General features: G+C 45.4%; 1 protein-coding gene across 1 annotated transcript in view; it reads left to right on the forward strand.

Annotated features, from left to right (window-relative positions):
- Positions 1 to 17,992, forward strand: part of CUBN (cubilin) — a 1,372,460-nt gene that overhangs the window by 257,801 nt on the left and 1,096,667 nt on the right. Inside the window, exon 21 of the mRNA XM_086941783.1 lies at positions 15,784 to 16,009. Within this exon, the coding sequence (XP_086797909.1) occupies positions 15,784 to 16,009 (226 nt within the window). The remainder of the gene's footprint in view (positions 1 to 15,783; positions 16,010 to 17,992) is intronic.

The following is a 17,992-nucleotide window of genomic DNA, read 5'->3' on the forward strand; positions in this document are numbered from 1 at the left end:
TGGTGCAGGGGGACCAAAGAGAGTCATCGGACCAGCATTGCCGGGAGTGGTCCCTAACGGGAGAGGTAGAAGGGCCAAGAGGGGAGCGTCGGGTCGGGAGGCCCCGGTTCCCGAAGCGCCTCCAACGCACCCGGTCACCCCGATCGAGGCCCCGACTCCGGTCCCGAACGCGGGGCAACCAATCCCTGTGGTGGTCACTCCTGTGAACGGGAAGGATATGCCTCCTGAGCTGGCTGCCCAGTTGGCGGCATGGTTGGGCAAAGAGAATGAGGGGGCCACGGCTGAAGAAGCCAGGTTGATAATGAGGCAGTTGCGGCAATCGAAAGATGCTGCGAAGGCACCGTGTCCTTTTGTTTCCCCGCAGGCTCCCATGGAAAAATCAGTATCGGGCGTTGGTTCGGCAGGGACTACGGTCACAGCTACCGGTTCAGGTAAGCAGCCATTGCCGATGGCGGGGGAGGGATCGGTACCTTCAAGGAGGGAAAAAGTTGTTCAGCATATCCCGATTGAGGTAAAAGAAAGGATATGGGCGGATAAATATGTGAACATGTTTTCCTTGTTGACCGATCACTATGAGATTGAGCATGTAAAAAATCAAAAAGAGTTTTTGCATCCTAGTGTATGGCACGCAAAGATGGCCGGTTTCAGAGTTGACGAATCGATAGGCAATTGGGGCAGAGCGTTTGGAATGTTCACTGCAATTATGGGGGAGCGTAGGCCCGAAGTATTGGTGGAATTAGCCGTGTATCAGACACGTATCATGGAATTTTATGAAACGTATGGGGGTAGTCAATGGTTTTGTTATGATAGCATATTTCGTAAGTCCAAGGAGCACGACTCATCCCTGACGTGGGATTGTTTCGACTCCATTTCCTGGCAAAAAATGGAGAAGTCAGGCACGGCGAAGTCGCCATCTTTAGGGGGAAATGTGGTCGAGTCTTCCCGCCATTCGTCAGGGGCGCCCTTTCGGGCGGGATCAAGCAATGATCAGAACACAAGGAATAATGGCAACTCAGGTAAAAAAGGGGTCTGCTGGAGCTTTAACAGAGGCAAATGTACTAGGCCACAGGGGTCTTGCAGGTTCAAGCATGAATGTGCAGTGTGCGGGCAGTCCTCGCACCCCGAGACTATGTGCAGAGCCAAGACTGGTGATACGGGAGGTAGAGGAGGCGCCAAACAGGTCTGAAATAGTCCGAGGGGCGCCTCTACCTACCCCGGTTGATATCATGGCACTGATTCCTTGGCTGAACGAATACCCGGATCATATCTCCGCTGGGGTGTTGCGAGATGGTTTTTCGTATGGTTTCCGCATCCCGGCGGGGGATTTTCAGGGAAAAGCACAATGTAGGAACCAACTATCGGTTCAGCAGAATACGGCGGTGGTACAAGCAAAGATTGGGAAAGAGGTGGCCCGAGGTCGGGTTGCTGGACCTTATGACATGCCGCCAGTTGCTAATTTTGTTTGTTCGCCTCTGGGAGTGGTCCCCAAAAAGGATCCAGGGGAATTCAGGTTGATACACAATTTGTCGGCTCCAAGGGGTCTTTCGGTGAACGATGCGATTGACCCGGGAGTTTGTTCGGTGCGGTACGCATCTTTTGATGAGGCCGTCGCCATTTTGAATCGCCTGGGGCCCGGAGCGCTGATGGCTAAATCAGACATCGAGTCGGCGTTCCGGTTGCTCCCGGTACACCCAGATGATCAGCGTCTCCTTGGTTTCATGTTTCAGGGACGCTATTACATGGATAAATGTATGCCAATGGGTTGCTCCATCTCTTGTGCGTATTTTGAGAGATTCAGTAGTTTTTTGCAATGGGCGTTCACAAGAACAACGGGGTTTACACATGTTATGCATTATCTTGACGATTTTCTGTTCCTGGGGGCAGCCGGGGACACGGAATGTGCACAGGCTTTGAATGAATTTTGTGATCTGATGAGATGCTTTGGCGTACCATTGGCACCAGGTAAGACAGTGGGGCTGTCTACTTCGCTCGAGTTTCTTGGAATAGAGCTCGATTCCGAAGAGGGGTGCTTCCGTTTGCCCAAGGAAAAGGTAATGAAATTTAAGGCCTCGCTTGAAACATGTATTAGCGAGACGAAAGTGAATTTGCATCAGTTGCAGCAGGCTGTGGGTCAGTTGAATTTTGCCCTTAGAGTGATACCAATGGCTCGCCCCGTTTCCCGCTCTATTGCTCAAGCCATGGTTGGCCTTAAGGAAGGGCACCACCGCACAAGGCTCTCGGCAGAGGTTCGCCAGGACATGCGCATATGGTTGGCATTCCTGGCGGATTTCAACGGTCGTGTCGTGTGGAACAAACCAGCGGTTTCCTCCGAGGAGCTGGGGTTGTGGACAGACTCGGCAGGGAGTGTGGGCTTTGGCGCCATCTTTGGTAATCATTGGTCAGCACGAACATGGCCGGCATGGTGGCATGAGAGTGGGCTCACAGGTAACATTGGGTTTCTCGAACTGTTCCCTATTCTGGTGGCCTTAAGAACATGGCCCGAGGGGTTTTGTGATCGCTCTGTGGTGTTCTGGTCTGATAATATGACCGTGGTTGAGTCTATCAATAGTCAGGCAGCCCGCTGCAAATGGATCTTGAGATTGCTGAAGGAAATTGTCCTGCTGTGTATGAGACTAAACGTCCACTTTAGGGCAAGACATGTGCCAGGGGTGTTAAATCAGGCAACTGATGCGCTTTCTCGTTCCCGTATGCAGGCCTTCTGGGGTTTTCTGCCCTCAGCGGACCCGGTGGCGGCACCATTTCCCGAAGCTCTCTGGTCTCTCGGTGCCCCGGACTACAAGACCTTGTGGGAGAGAGTCTAGCACCCAGGACAAGGAAGGCATATGAAGGGGCGTTCCGTTCCTATTGGTCCTTTTTGGGTTCAGCTAGGGGGGAGCTTTGGGGCCAAGAGGAGTATGTCCTGAAATTTCTGTTATCATTACATCAGGCAGGCAAATCAGTGGCTACGGCCAATAGGCACCGGGCCGCCATTTCTTTCATGGCACGGGCTCATGGCATCCAGGACCCCACAGCGTCTTTTCTGGTACAAAAAGCGCTGCGAGGGTGGCAACGCCTTGAGGGTCGCAGAGTGGATGAGAGGCACCCGATAGGTCTGGAAAGGTTGGCCCTGTTACTGTCCGTACTCCCTGCGACATGTTCATCTCAATCAGAGACAGTGCTATTCCGGGCCGCTTTCGCATTAGCATTCCATGGGGCTATGCGGGTAAGCGAACTGGTAGCAAGGAACAAGCAGGATACGGGGGGAGGTCTGTGCCGAGAGCACATTCAAATTAAGGGGGAGACAATGGTAGTCTCATTTGCCAGGTCCAAGACCGATCAAGGAGCGATCGGGGACAGCGTAGTAGTCCAGCGGATTCCGGGATCTCCCATGTGCCCGGTAGCATGCGTTGAGGAGTATTTGGCGCAGAGGGCGGCATCATGGGGGGGAAGCTTGCTGAGGCACGCCGACGCCACCCCACTGACTAGGTTTCAGTTTCAGTGGGTGCTAACAATGGCAATCTCAGCTGCGGGCTTGAACCCGTGCGAGTTTGGGACCCATTCCTTCCGGATAGGGGCTGCTACAGAGGCTACAGCCAGGGGTCTGAGTGTGGAAAAAGTGAAACAGTTGGGGCGTTGGTCCTCGAATTGTTATAAAAGGTATGTGCGGTTGCACATGTTGTGAAGCTAATGTCATGCACTCACGCTTCTTGTTTTTTGTTTGGTTTACAGTTTCGCGGGCTTACGAGGCGGGGCGGACTGTGCAGTCGACCCGACACCTGGGAACCAGCGGTCAAAAATCACCGGCTGAGGAAAGAGTGGTGTGGGTCGTGGGCCACTCATATGTGAGGCGTGCCGCGGACGTATTCAAAGCAGGTGACATGATTCACATAGCTGGGGAATACGGGTACAGGGTGACCTTCTACGGAAGGGGGGGGCTCTGTATTGACCAGTTCCAAACTTTTATGGAGGGTTTGTTAGGGCGGACAAGGTCACCGCCATCTGTAATCATAGTGCATCTTGGGGGCAATGATTTGGTGACCACTGGTCGACGAGTACTTCTCGAGTTGATACTATCCACAGTAAGTTGGTTGGCGAGAAGGGTTCCGGGGTGCACGATTGCATGGTCCCATATGATTCCACGTAAAGTGTGGCGGGGGGCTAATTCTGTGTCTGCTGTAAATCATTCGGTGAAGAAAGTGAATAACAAACTTGGTAGATTGTTCCGTACAAGTACATTGCATTCTATTCCTCATGGATGTATCAGGGGGGACCATATGTATCTAGAGGATGGGGTCCATTTGTCCCGGGTGGGGAATACTTTACTCATAGGAGACCTCGTAGCTTGGTTAAAGAGTTTGCAGCCATGACCTTTAAGTAGGAGTTTTTGTGGGGGGTCCGGATAGCCGGTCAACTATCCGGCCTGTGGCGGTAAGGTCATGATCGGTGAGCAGTAATTGGAAGATCCCTAGAGGTGGGGCGTCACCCATTATGGATGGGAGCGCCCGGGGGGAGGCGGCCATTGGCCCCTCAAACGGGGAGGCGGTCCCCTCTAAGGATGGGGACGCCGAAAGGGAAGGCGGCCATAGGGCCAGGACATCTGCGACGGCAGATGTGGTAAGTTGTGTGGGGTGGGAGGGGGGTCTACGCTACCTTCTAGACACCTCACACGAGTCCTCGGACGACCACTAAGATGGCGTCGAGTTAACAGGGGCCCCCGCTAAGACAAGGGAAATTGGAAGTAGGCACAGAGGTACAGTTTCCGTCTTCCCATTCTTGGGGATTGTGTTGAGAGGGGGTGGCGGGTATCTCAGCCATATGGAAAGGGGCGACCACTCGGTCCCCCCGAACGTATGGTGGAGTACCCCGATCCCCCCGGGAAGCCATTTTGGGCGGGAGGCGAGTCTCGGCTGGTATGCCCGAAGCGGCGTAGCCGGGGCGCGCCTTTTCCCGCCCAGGAGAGGGTTGTCCTAGACACCGACACCGCTAGCCGCGCCCCGGAGGCGGATTGGAGGTGGGTCCACGCCCGCCCGAAGAAGGATAAAAGGAGCGGCAAGCCAAGGAAGCATCCTCTTGTTCCTGTGCTCTGAAGCTGCACCTCCCCGTTGCACGTGAGCTCGAGACGGAACGAAGAGCCAATTTTGACCCACCCACCAGCCCCTGATGACAGCGATTTGTTTGAATAAAGTCGAGTGACGTGATATTGTTTCTCTTACAGGTTGTTCTGAATTAAAGTTGGTAATTTGGTATGTAATAAAGTTGATAATTTTTCTTTTTTCAGTATGTTTTATTCAGCAAAGTAGTTGCACCGGAGTTGAACAGTGATGCTCAGTAGAGGTTATACTTTGAATTGCTTAAGTATAATTGTCTTTTCTCCTCTTTAGTCTTAGATTGTCGTATTTATTTTGGTCGGGCGGTAAGGTCATGATCGGTGAGCAGTAATTGGAAGATCGCTAGAGGTGGGGCGTCACCCATTATGGATGGGAGCGCCCGGGGGGAGGCGGCCATTGGCCCCTCAAACGGGGAGGCGGTCCCCTCTAAGGATGGGGACGCCGAAAGGGAAGGCGGCCATAGGCCCCTCCCTGGGGAGGAGGGGCTATGGGCCCCTCCTGGGAATTTCCCGGGGCCAGGACATCTGCGACGGCAGATAAGGTAAGTTGTGTGGGGTGGGAGGGGGGTCTACGCTACCTTCTAGACACCTCACACGAGTCCTCGGACGACCACTAAGATGGCGTTGAGTTAACAGGGGCCCCCGCTAAGACAAGGGAAATTGGAAGTAGGCACAGAGGTACAGTCCTCTGTGCGACCGCCCCTCACAAGTGAGGGGGGAGTTCTGGTATTAGGGATCTGACACCGGTTACGACCTTGCCGTTGGCCCGTAATGTTAGGATGTACAATTTCAATTTTGAGAAATGCATTTGCAGGATGTTTAGTATCGGCTAGGAGAACCTTTGTATTAGAGATGTGTTAAGGTCAGCCAAGAACATCGTAATGTGTAAATGAAATTGTACATGATATGAAACTGTTATTTTAATGTTTTAATTTTGTTTCATATTTTAATAAATACGGCCGGGAGGGTAACTCCCTCCCGCCTTCCAAAAGTTCAGAACCGTTTCCGTCTTCCCATTCTTGGGGATTGTGTTGAGAGGGGGTGGCGGGTATCTCAGCCATATGTAATGTGCATATTTACAGCGTGATAACTTGAATGCTTTAAAGTGTGTGCTTACCCAACGTCTCGCACTGCAAGCAGCATCAACTTTGTAAGAAAATGCTCTAACCAGGCTTCTGGAAGCACCCACAACTGCTGGCTGCAAACATTCAAATAGAAATATGTGCAGACAGGTCTTTAAGTGGGGTAAAAAAAAGTGGGGGCTTTCTAAAAGGGAACAAGTAAAATACATGTCCTTGATTCCCATAGTGTGTCACCCGACCAGTATTTTGGTTTCACTCACATCCAGATATATTACACAACAACTGACATGCACCTAAAACCTGTCAGTACGATTGGCTTTGTCAATGGCTGTTAGCTGTTTAAGATAAATGAGTAACAACAAGGATTTGTTATAAATAATAAACACTGGAAATGTTTCAATTCTGAAATTGTGAGTCTGTGAATTAAATAGTATTGAGGCCTGTGGAAGGAGTTTTGGCCAAAAGGTATGTGCTCTTTATGTTAGATATATATGCCTTTTTCTCTTCACATCTCGCCAACCACCTCTCTTTCCTATTCAGCACCCGCTTGTCACTCTTCCCCGATTCCCTGAATGGACTTCCTCGCATCTCTCTCACTTCACCACTTCCAAACATGTACTGCCCTTATTCACATTTAAGAAATGTTTTTTCTTTGCTTTTGACTTGTAAATATTTTGACATCTGTGTATCTCCTTCACACATTTACACATAATTTCAATTGCAACTGGAATACCTTACCATAGTTCTGCTTACTCTGCAGAGAAGCCTACCTACTGACAGGCACTTTGCTTTGGCGTCAGCTTCAGCTTCAGAACTCTCATTCAAAGCCGCTCATAAACACCTAGCATGGTTCAAAGTATGCACTATGCAAGTGTAATACGATGCATGGAAAAAATACAAAAACAAAGCATGATGAAATACCTAACGCTCTTGGGGAATTCAAGATGAAGTAAAACATGTGAAATAAGAGAGGAACTAAATTGCTGACATGCATTGCCTTAATGTTTTTAACATTCATTGTTCGTAAATCAATCCATGTTTTTGAATTATTTTCAAGGGCATTTAGATAGGGCCAGTTTTATCACCATACAGCAGATAACTGTCTTTATCTTGAGCACATATTTCTCCTTTGCACATGAGTTGGATATTTAGATCAACTTCAGAAGGGAGCAAAAAGCCTGCTTGTCGTTTGGATTAATTTCATGAGGGAACAAAACAGAGCAGTTCTTCTTATAAAGGAGCCAGTGACCTGCAGCTAGAGCCTGGGGTGTCATAGTGGGGAGGATAACGTGACCAGGGATCTCAGCACAATACACATAACACAAGATTAGCATTATAATACATTACAGAGGCACCAAATCAAATGTGCTTGTATCTACTCCTACGTGTGATGAATGGAAAAGGGTGGGATCTATGCCTGTGAATGATGGACGGCTGCCCTCACGCAGGGATGTTGACTCCAACGCCTGAGCCCGTGAGGCTGAAAGCGCCACTAGCCAACAGTGGCTACTACCATAGGCCACAATGGCATTGAAGGGCTTTAGCCTTCCATCATGCGTCACAGTTAAGGAATTTGATTTACTGCCGGGCTTCCAGCTCCTGCTTCAGAGCAATACAGGGCAGGTCGTCTGGGACAGACAGCACAGAGTTAATTACATCAATTTGTTTAGAGATGCAACCATATATTTAAATAAATTGATCCATTTAATATTTGTGCAGGAATGTGTAGGAATTTCAGTATGGTACAGCCCCAGAGCACTAATGGAGAAACCACCCCTGCCGCGTTGGAGATGTTCGACAACTGCAAACAAGTGACAGCATTAGCGAGAAGTACTGACACAGTCACCACAAGCCCAAATGAAACTTTAAAAGAAAAATACAGAAAGCTTGAGAAAAAAATGTGCGCGGAGAAAGTAAGTGGTGGGAATACCGCTGGCTGCAAAGGTATATTGATGTTGATAGGATACCACGGGGTTTGCGCATTTTACTGGTCCCGATCTATGAATCCCCAAATCCTGCAATCATGTGGGAATGGGCTCAGTGTAATCTAGTGTCCTCTAAACGTTTAGTGACAATACTAATAAAGTATGCTTGAGGAAATCGACAAGTTAAACAAAGAGTTAAATGAGCTTGGCCATAGTGATGATAAACTACACCAAGATATGATGGTCAGAATAAAGCTGGAGGAAGATAAAATCAAGGAACGTAAAACGTTCAAATTTAATCTGGGCAAAACTGATTATGAACTTGGCCAGATTTTTACCTTTGCAAAAAAATACGAGGTGATGAGAGCAGTAAAAAGTAACAAATCTACAGAGCCAAAGTCAGGATCCTCAAGAAGTGGAGAACCAAATTTAAGTACTTCCTAATTAGATATCAGCGCTGCCCCAGACAGTGTACCGGAGCTTGACACAGGGAGAAATACCAATCAGAAACACTCATTTGAAGAAGAATTGGGTTTTTTATGCAGCGACATGAGGCAAACCCTTCGACCCAGACGTCAAAAAACCAACTACGGCCAAACAAAAACAGCAGACGCGGACAGAGAAGGAAGGCCAAAAGAATCAGATCAAAATATGAAGTAGAGAGGAGGTTGGATGAGGGGCAAACAAACACAATTGTGAATTTATCAAACGTAGTACTAAGCGAGTCAGATAAAAAGATTTTAAGCTTGGGCCTCTTGTATTGTCCTGCAAGAAAATTCAATTATTCTAAAACCAGATTGGACATTTTTAAATTGTGAGGAAGTTAAAATTCAAAAAATGTGTTGCATTAAACAAAAGAGAGGATAACCACACAAATGAGGATGTCACTGCGAGCAGTGCCAAAAGCAGTGATGGGACAGAAACCCAATCAGATGCCTCCTGTTGTGCTGAGATGCAGGAACTGTGGCTAAACAATGACGGTGCCAATGACATTGATATGACAACGACTGAGTTAACCCAATCTGATCAACCAAATCTTGGCAGAAGAACGCAACAAGGTATAAAGACACATTTCAAAGCCAAATCAACCTTTCAACCCCATTATGACATGAGATTCTATTGATATATTCCATGAGAGAGTGGTGGAACAAGTAAAACACCTAACTCTGACAACTAGAAAAACCATATGATAATACAACAAACAAAACCATGAATAAGGTATACTTATAAGAAAACTCAAGGAGAACAATGGTATAGTCATTCGGATTTGGAACTCTGATAAGGGTGGAAATATTGTCTTACTGACCAAAAGCAAATATACTAATGAAGCTTACAGACAACTAAGGGGTGACACCTGTAATACCAAAAGTACCATCACAGAAATGAAATCCACAACCACATTCAATTAATGGATTGGAAAAAGAAAAGAACAATCACAGCCCAGGAACACATGTATTTAAAGAATGAGCATCCAGTTGTACCCACGATCTATTTCATACATAAGATCCACAAAGACCCACACAATCCCCCTGGCAGGCCAATAATATCAGCCAGGAACAGCCTACTGGAGCATACCTCTCAATATGTGGACTTTTTTCTCCAAGACCTCGTGAAATCTTTATTATCATATGTATGTGATACCGGCGATTTCCTAAGAAAATCGAGAGTCTTCAAATGGGATCCTGGATATCTGTTCATAGCATTGGATGTGAACTCACTATATACTAGTATGCAACATCACAATGGATTGAGGGCTTTAAGATTTTACTTGGAGAAACTAGTGGAAATTACAGCTGACCAAAAGGAGATGCTCATTGAGATGGTGGAATTGTGCTTGATGGACAATGTATTTATGTTCAACAATCAACTGTACAGACAGGTTAGAGGAGTAGCCATGGGGGGAACTTCTCCCCAGCTATGCATGCTTGCATATGGGCTGGTGGGAGGCGCTGGTACTCAAAACCCAATACCAACATGTGATGACTAACAATATCAAAATGTGGTTACGTTTTATTGATGACCTGTTTGTTATATGGGTCCGTGCTCACTAAGCCACTGGAGTCAAGCTATCCTGGCTGAAGACGGCTGATAGCCAGAAACCGGTCCTAGTTCCCATGAGGCACAGGGTCAAGACTGATTTGCATATGGCCATGTCTGAACTGGGGTGGCTTGGTGAGCAAAATAATGATGGATTAAACCCAGATCTGTGACTGAGGGTGAATGTTTTGCCATTGTGCAACATTCCGTCCATCATCTTGTGTTTTTTGCTGTTCACCCAATGTGGGAAGGGTATGCCCAGACATGGGTCCCGTGCTCACTAAGCCACTGTAGTCAAGCTATCCTGGCTGAAGACGGCTGATAGCCAGAAACCGGTCCTAGGATGCTTGATTCTGGTCCAGGGAAGACATGGCTTGGCAGTTCGGGCTGTACTGTTCCCATGAGGCACAGGGTCAAGACTGATTTGCATATGGCCGTGTCTGAACTGGGGTGGCTTGGTGAGCAAAATAACGATGGATTAAACCCAGATCTGTGACTGGGGGTGAATGTTTTGCCATTGTGCAACATTCCGTCCATCATCGTGTTTTTTGCTGTTCACCCAATGTGGGAAGGGTATGCCCAGACGTGGGTTCCGTGCTCACTAAGCCACTGGAGTCAAGCTAAACTGGCTGAAGATGGCTGATAGCCAGAAACCGGTCCTAGGATGCTTGATTCCGGTCCAGGGAAGACATGGCTTGGCAGTTCGGGCTGGACTGTTCTAATGAGGCAAAGGGTCAAGACTGATTTGCATATTGCCATGTCTGAACTGGGGTGGCTTGGTGGGCATAATAACAATGGATTAAACCCAGATCTGTGACGGGGGGTGAATGTTTTGCCATTGTGCAACATTCCTTCCATCATCTTGTGTTTTTTGCTGTTCACCCAACATGGGAATGGTATGCCCAGACGTGGGTCCCGTGCTCACTAAGCCACTGGAGTCAAGCTATCCTGGCTGAAGACAGCTGATAGCCAGAAACCAGTCCTAGGATGCTTGATTCCGGTCCAGGGAAGACATGGATTGGCAGTTCGGGCTGGACTGTTCCCATGAGGCACAGGGTCAAGACTGATTTTCATAAGGCCATGTCTGACCTGGGGTGGCTTGGTGAGCAAAATAACGATGGATTAAACCCAGATCTGTGACTGGGGGTGAATGTTTTGCCATTGTGCAACATTCCGTCCATCATCTTGTGTTTTTTGCTGTTCACCCAATGTGGGAAGGGTATGCCCAGACGCGGGTCCCGTGCTCACTAAGCCACTGGAGTCAAGCTATCCTAGATGAAGACGGCTGATAGCCAGAAACCGGTCCTAGGATGCTTGATTCCGGTCCAGGGAAGACATGGCTTCGCAGTTCGGGCTGGACTGTTCTAATGAGGCAAAGGGTCAAGACTGATTTGCATATGGCCATGTCTGAACTGGGGTGGCTTGGTGAGCAAATTAACGATGGATTAAACACAGATCCGTGACTGGGGGTGAATGTTTTGCCATTGTGCAACATTCCGTCCATCATCTTGTGTTTTTTGCTGTTCACCCAATGTGGGAAGGGTATGCCCAGACGTGGGTCCCGTGCTCACTAAGCCACTGGAGTCAAGCTATCCTGGCTGAAGACGGCTGATAGCCAGAAACCGGTCTTAGGATGCTTGATTCCGGTCCAGGGAAGACATGGCTTGGCAGTTCGGGCTGGACTGTTCCCATGAGGCACAGGGTCAAGACTGATTTGCATATGGTCATGTCTGAACTGGGGTGGCTTGGTGAGCAAAATAACGATGGATTAAACCCAGATCTGTGACTGGGGGTGAATGTTTTGCCATTGTGCAACATTCCGTCCATCATCTTGTGTTTTTTGCTGTTATATGGAATGGTAATAACAGTGATGCCAGTGATTTTATCAAAGCTTTGAATATTAACAATTTGAATTTACAGTTTACAGCGACCATAAGTAACATTGAGGTGAGCTTTTTAGATACTAAAATTTATGTGCAGGATGACAGGATTGAGTCCAAATTGTATCGTAAAGAAACCGCAGGGAACTCCACACTGCATGCAAGCAGCTCCAAAGCCAAGCACATTATAAATAGCATCCCCTATGTGGAGATGCTGCGTTTGAGGAGGATCCACAGTAATGATGCTGATCTAAGGGAAGCCCAAACTTTAAGCAAAATGAGATTTTTAGAGGGAGGGTATTCCAGCACGGTGATAAATAGCGCCATCTTGAAATCCATGCGTAAAGATAGGTTCAAACTACTTTTACCAAAGCATCCCAGCGAGCCAAGTTCTGCTGCACAGTCCCCAGCAAGTGACAGTGAAAGTCGGAAATAGTTCAGAAATATTATACAGTACAGCCAACAGCATAAGCAACTTTAATCAATCATCTCACGTAACTGGCCCATGGTACTAAGTGATCCAATCATAGGTAAGAGTCTACCAACTCGACTTTCCATAACATATAACAGAGGTCCATCAATGCGGGATGAACTGGTAAAAACCAGCCCAGAAATCATAGAAAGTACGAATTGGCTTCAGGCTCACGAAGGCTTCTTCAGGTGTAAAACCTGTAAGGCATGTCAGCAGGGTGAAAATCGAACAACTTACATGACACCATTCAGCAGCAGAAGTATCAAAATATCTAAACTGCTGACCTGTAAAACCGAATATGCGGTTTATATTTTAATCTGCCCCTGCGACCTACATTACGTAGGGAGCACGAAGCTACAGGTGCATAAAAGAATCTTGCAACACCTCAGGGCGATTAACAATCAGGATAATACTTACCCAGTGGCACGCCATTATAAAAGTAAACATGACTCTAGACGCCAGGACCTCAGATACTTTGTAATAGATGTGGTTCCACCAAGCAGACGAGGGGGCAATAGGGAACAAAAGTTACGTCAGCTGGAAACTAGGTATATTCTAGAACTGAACTCCAAATACCCAACAGGATTGAATGTGACTGAGGATCTGTACACTTGCCTATGAATTGACTTTTTATGAGTATTGTTCTTAACACTGGCATCTTATTTAGATTTGTCTATTTATTGGTATGCAAAGTCTTAACTTAGGTCTTAAATATGGTTCAATACGGAAAGTCTATCAATGGCTGTTGATGTTTTAAGACTAGTATTTTACTATGATCTTTTATATATTTATATTGTTATATTTATTAATTGAGGATTTTAACAATAACATTATGCATTTTTATACATTGACGAATGTACTGTTAGGAGCCCATGATTGTCCCATTAGCGTCTTTGCACATGGTATTTATTGCATCCAATGTGAACCCTGCACAATTTGCACACAAGTTAAAAGAGTAATCATTTATATCACACATATTTATATGGTTATTTATGTATTTATTAACCATAGTTTGCAATTTTGCACAGAACGAGTATTTATACCGATATTTATTGACATCAAACAACGAAGAAGATGCACACAATAACAGAACCAATCTAAAAGACTATAATCTTATGCCAAAAACACCTTAAAAAAATATACAGTACCTGGCCAAAAGTGATATGAACCCAACCACTGGTTATTGGGGCTCCAAAACCAAAGCGCGCAAATTAAATCAAGGACACCATTTTCTTGTAACAATGTAATATGGATTAATGTGATTTTATAACATTGGTGGCATACACAACATAGAGGGTGACAAGCACGTTTTGCAATTTAGCACAACAACACTTTTTTCTTGCCTGACAGTCAGAGTTCAACTAAGTAAAAGATAAACACATAGGATCTGTTGTTGTAAGCCTCAACCGATTGAGGACTTAGTCAAATTGTTAATATTAGTGTAAGATCCTTTCAACGACTATACATTGAATTTTAACTTCAAATGTGTTTCCTTGAAATGGCGCAATAAAACTATGCCAAATAAACTGTGAAAAGAATTATGAAAAATTGTAACTGCATAGGCCACAAATGAAAAACTACAAATGTAACTTTTCTATGTCTATTGCGTGATTTGCACATGTAATCTTAATTTCACTGGCACTTGGCACTTTAAAAAGATCGAATGCAACGTAGAACTTTGTCATGTGATCAAGGCTGCCACAGGAGCTGAAACGCGTTATGCCGATTTGCACAAAATAATTTAATGCAAGCACCTACTTTGTGGCCCGTTGCCGTTTTTAGAATATCCAGTGAGAGGACAAAGACGAATGGATATGAAAAGCCAACATGGTCTCTTTTCGGCTATCTGAACGGACCCCCTTTCCTTAAAGAAACGACACAGTAGGAGAGACGCAATTCACGGGGAAACAAATGTATATATATATATATATGTGTGTATATATATATAATAGACTTTCTGGTCACATCTGTAGTAGTGACGGAATTGGTTTTAGCCTCCCTGTAAATATGCGGTTTTTTAAAACTAGTTGGATACGTTGATATTATGCAATGACCAACCATAGTTTACATACGCCTTCTACCATGGTTGCAGGGAAGCTGAGTCTTTTGCATTTGCAATGACAGTGAATATTTATATTTTTAAAACATTTTAGAGCAATATTTATTATGTTTTATTATTATTCTTAATTGCAAATGTCAATCAATTACATTTTACATTGTGTAAATAATGTGCAATAACTGCTAATTGTGATTATATTGATTGCCACGCACTTTAGTCTATGTCAAGACACTAAGTCATGAAGTATTTTATTTATGTCTATGACTTTCAATGGCACAGTGCACTTTAAATTTGCTATTCCGCCTCCTTGACGCTGTCATGTGATCAAGGCCTCGCCAGGCCGAAACGCGTCATGGCAGAATGGTGATGGGTTTGAAATAAATCTTCACGCACGAGAAACTGGGTTTGCCTCGTCTTTTCCGTATAATTGGATGATGGGACGACAACATACCGAATATATATATATATATATATATATATATATATATATATAGAGAGAGAGAGAGAGAGAGAGCGAGAGAGAGAGAGAGGCCAACCTACAAGAAGATTTCTTGAGAATTTTTTCTGCCACAGTCAAACTCCACGAACTTCTTTATTGTGAAACTAATGCATAGAAATTGTCATGACAACAACTGAAATAGACTAGTTCCATGCACCAAGCATCCTCCATTTAGCAGAGACAATGTTTGTGGCCCTAGAACAGTATGATGCATTGTAGAATACTTTGTATTGAAGAAAAGTCAATATTCTTTATAACACAGTCTGACATCGCTCCACTGGATTCTAGTCATATAAAAAGTTGAATTTAAAGGAAGAAACACATTCCTACTCTATCACTTGTGAGTCTTTATTTGTGTGCCATCAGAACATTGTGGCAACAAAGATGCAGTTCTGCCATATATAAAATCCACCGTTCGGGATAAAAAGTGGATTCACTAAATCACAACCCATGCCCACATATGCAAAAACATGCACACCTCTCTCTCTCTCACCCACAAATGCAGGCACACACACGAACACACACACACACTTAAACTGAAAACTGGGTTTCTGAATTTGAACATGGGCTTTGTTATTTGACCTATACATTGAGTGATTAGATCTAATCCTTTAAAAATTGTAATTCTTTGGATGTATTGATGACTCTCAAACCTCATCAGGTGGGTGGGTGCAAAGTGTGTAACTCTCTGACCCTAACAATATTTTTTTCATTCTGAATAGGATGTGGGCAAACCCTAACTGCACCTCAAGGGCTGATTACAAGTCCTGGTCACCCGTCTGTCTACCCCCATGGTATCACCTGTACATGGATCATCTCTGTACAGCCTGGAAACATCATCCGTCTGACCTTCACAGTGTTTAACCTTGAGTTTGGGGAAGACTGTCTATATGATTATCTTGAATTGTATGATAACGGAACAGTTGATACTGGGACTAAAATAGGGAGGTAAGTGTTGTTTTCCCTTTGCATAGATAATCAATATGTAGGCTATTTGCTTTCATTATGAAATGTGTTTTTTAACCCCTCCCCTGCTGATGACGGAACCGCTCCGTCATCAGCTGCGGTGGCGCTGTGCTGATGACGGAGCGGTTCCGTCAAGGCCCACCCGACGCTCCTGCGCGGCGCGAATTCCGCGCCTGCGCTGAGCGTTCTATTGAGCGGGCGGGGCCATGATGGAACCGCTCCGTCATAAGCACAGCGCAACCGATGCTGGTGACGGAGCGGTTCCGTCACCAGCATGCGGCCGCCGCGCCCCCTTAGCACTGCGACGGAATAGCCGCCGCAGTGAAGGGGTTAAATGAAATCCAGCTAAAATAAAATTACATTTGTTAAATGAAATCATCTGTAAATCAGAGCACTGAGTCAAAATGAACATGCTTGATTGTGAAATAGGCAAGTTTCTTACTAAATAGAGAATGAATTAATCACATGATGATTAACCCTGGCCACCAGTGTTTATCTACTCAATATTACAAGCTATTTCACTCCAACAGGTGGTGGTACGGCTGCTACTTACATCAGCACTTGTTTTTATAAAGTTGTAATCCCTGGTACAGTTTATGGCTTATTGATCACAGTGGTGCTGCATGCACCCCTTAGGCTGGGAAATTTCTGGGATTCTCTTTCATGCTTAAATGCATGCACAGACCTGTAGGGAAACCCCAGGAATTCCCTTTATCCGTGGTGAAATGGGTTGTATGGAAAATTCACCTTTTATCTTTGGTCATCCTGTTTTGCCTGCCTATTGTTGGATCCTACATTTTTACTTGATATAGGCCGTTGTACACTTTATCCTTGCTAACCAGAGATAAAGTGCTTGTTCTTCATCTTCAACATGGTAATTAACTTACCTATTCGTCTCTAGTATGTGGTACCAAAGTGAACCCAAGGTCTTTTAGTTAAATGTCACAAGCAGACTGCAGCACCCATTGTGCCACCCACTACAGTGACTGTGTAAACATGGATGCATGCCTAGCCTCTGTAGCCTGGCAGTGCACTTTTAAAATTATCAAAAAAGTCCCTTTTGACAGGCCTAAACCTTTCTTTTAAATACTTGTAAATCAACCCTAAGTAGGTCCTATTGCCCACAAGGCAAGGTGCATGGCATTTAACAGTAGGAGTATTGTTACACATGTCCTTACAGTGAAAAGGCCCCAAAACATACTTTCAGTGTTACAAGGCTAGCTGTTCCATGCAAAAACGCTGGGATGCAATATTAAATACTAATACTGAATCTCAGGAACATTACCTCTAGAATAACAATTAAACATCTGTTTTCTGATTCTTACTAAACGTTTGGAAATGTAACTTTTGCATAGTTACTTTTTCCCTGCCTGATATTCCTGGATGCTAACCTGCATTTGTTTCTACCACTTCTGTCAACTAGTAATTAGCATTTCAAACGCCCCCTTGTTGAGGTGTAAACTTGTAACCAAAGTTTAGACATGTAATGTTTGTGGGGAGGTGCTGTTGTGCCCTTAACAGGTTGACTTATGGGCTGGGACTAGTACTTGATTAACATCAAAGAAGCATTCCCTGTCAGAAGCAGTTGTAGCCTTCACTCAAACCTGCTCCCTTCCTTTTCCTTCCACCCAGGCAGGCTCCATTCGCAGTGGGCCTCTTTTTGACATTACAGCGTCAAATCCTACTGAGTGTCAAAACTGGGTTGACAGGTATGCTGGGGGTTTTCATATAATAATTGAGGCGCATATCAAAGGAGAGAAACAGGATGCCAAAACAATTCTTGTATAACCTGGTAGGGTATAAACTGTACTTTTTGTTCTCCAAGACTTATGTCTCTGAGTCTATTTGGTGCACTGTGGCTGTTGTAAACTGAATTTTAGTGATGGATATGAGAGGAGACTATGATTGTTATCCCATAGTAACCCCACACACCCCTGGCCCTCAGAACCTTGGTTTCATGCGACC

Source organism: Lissotriton vulgaris, chromosome 10, assembly GCF_964263255.1.
Source record: "Lissotriton vulgaris chromosome 10, aLisVul1.2, whole genome shotgun sequence".
Taxonomy (NCBI): Eukaryota; Metazoa; Chordata; class Amphibia; order Caudata; family Salamandridae; genus Lissotriton; species Lissotriton vulgaris.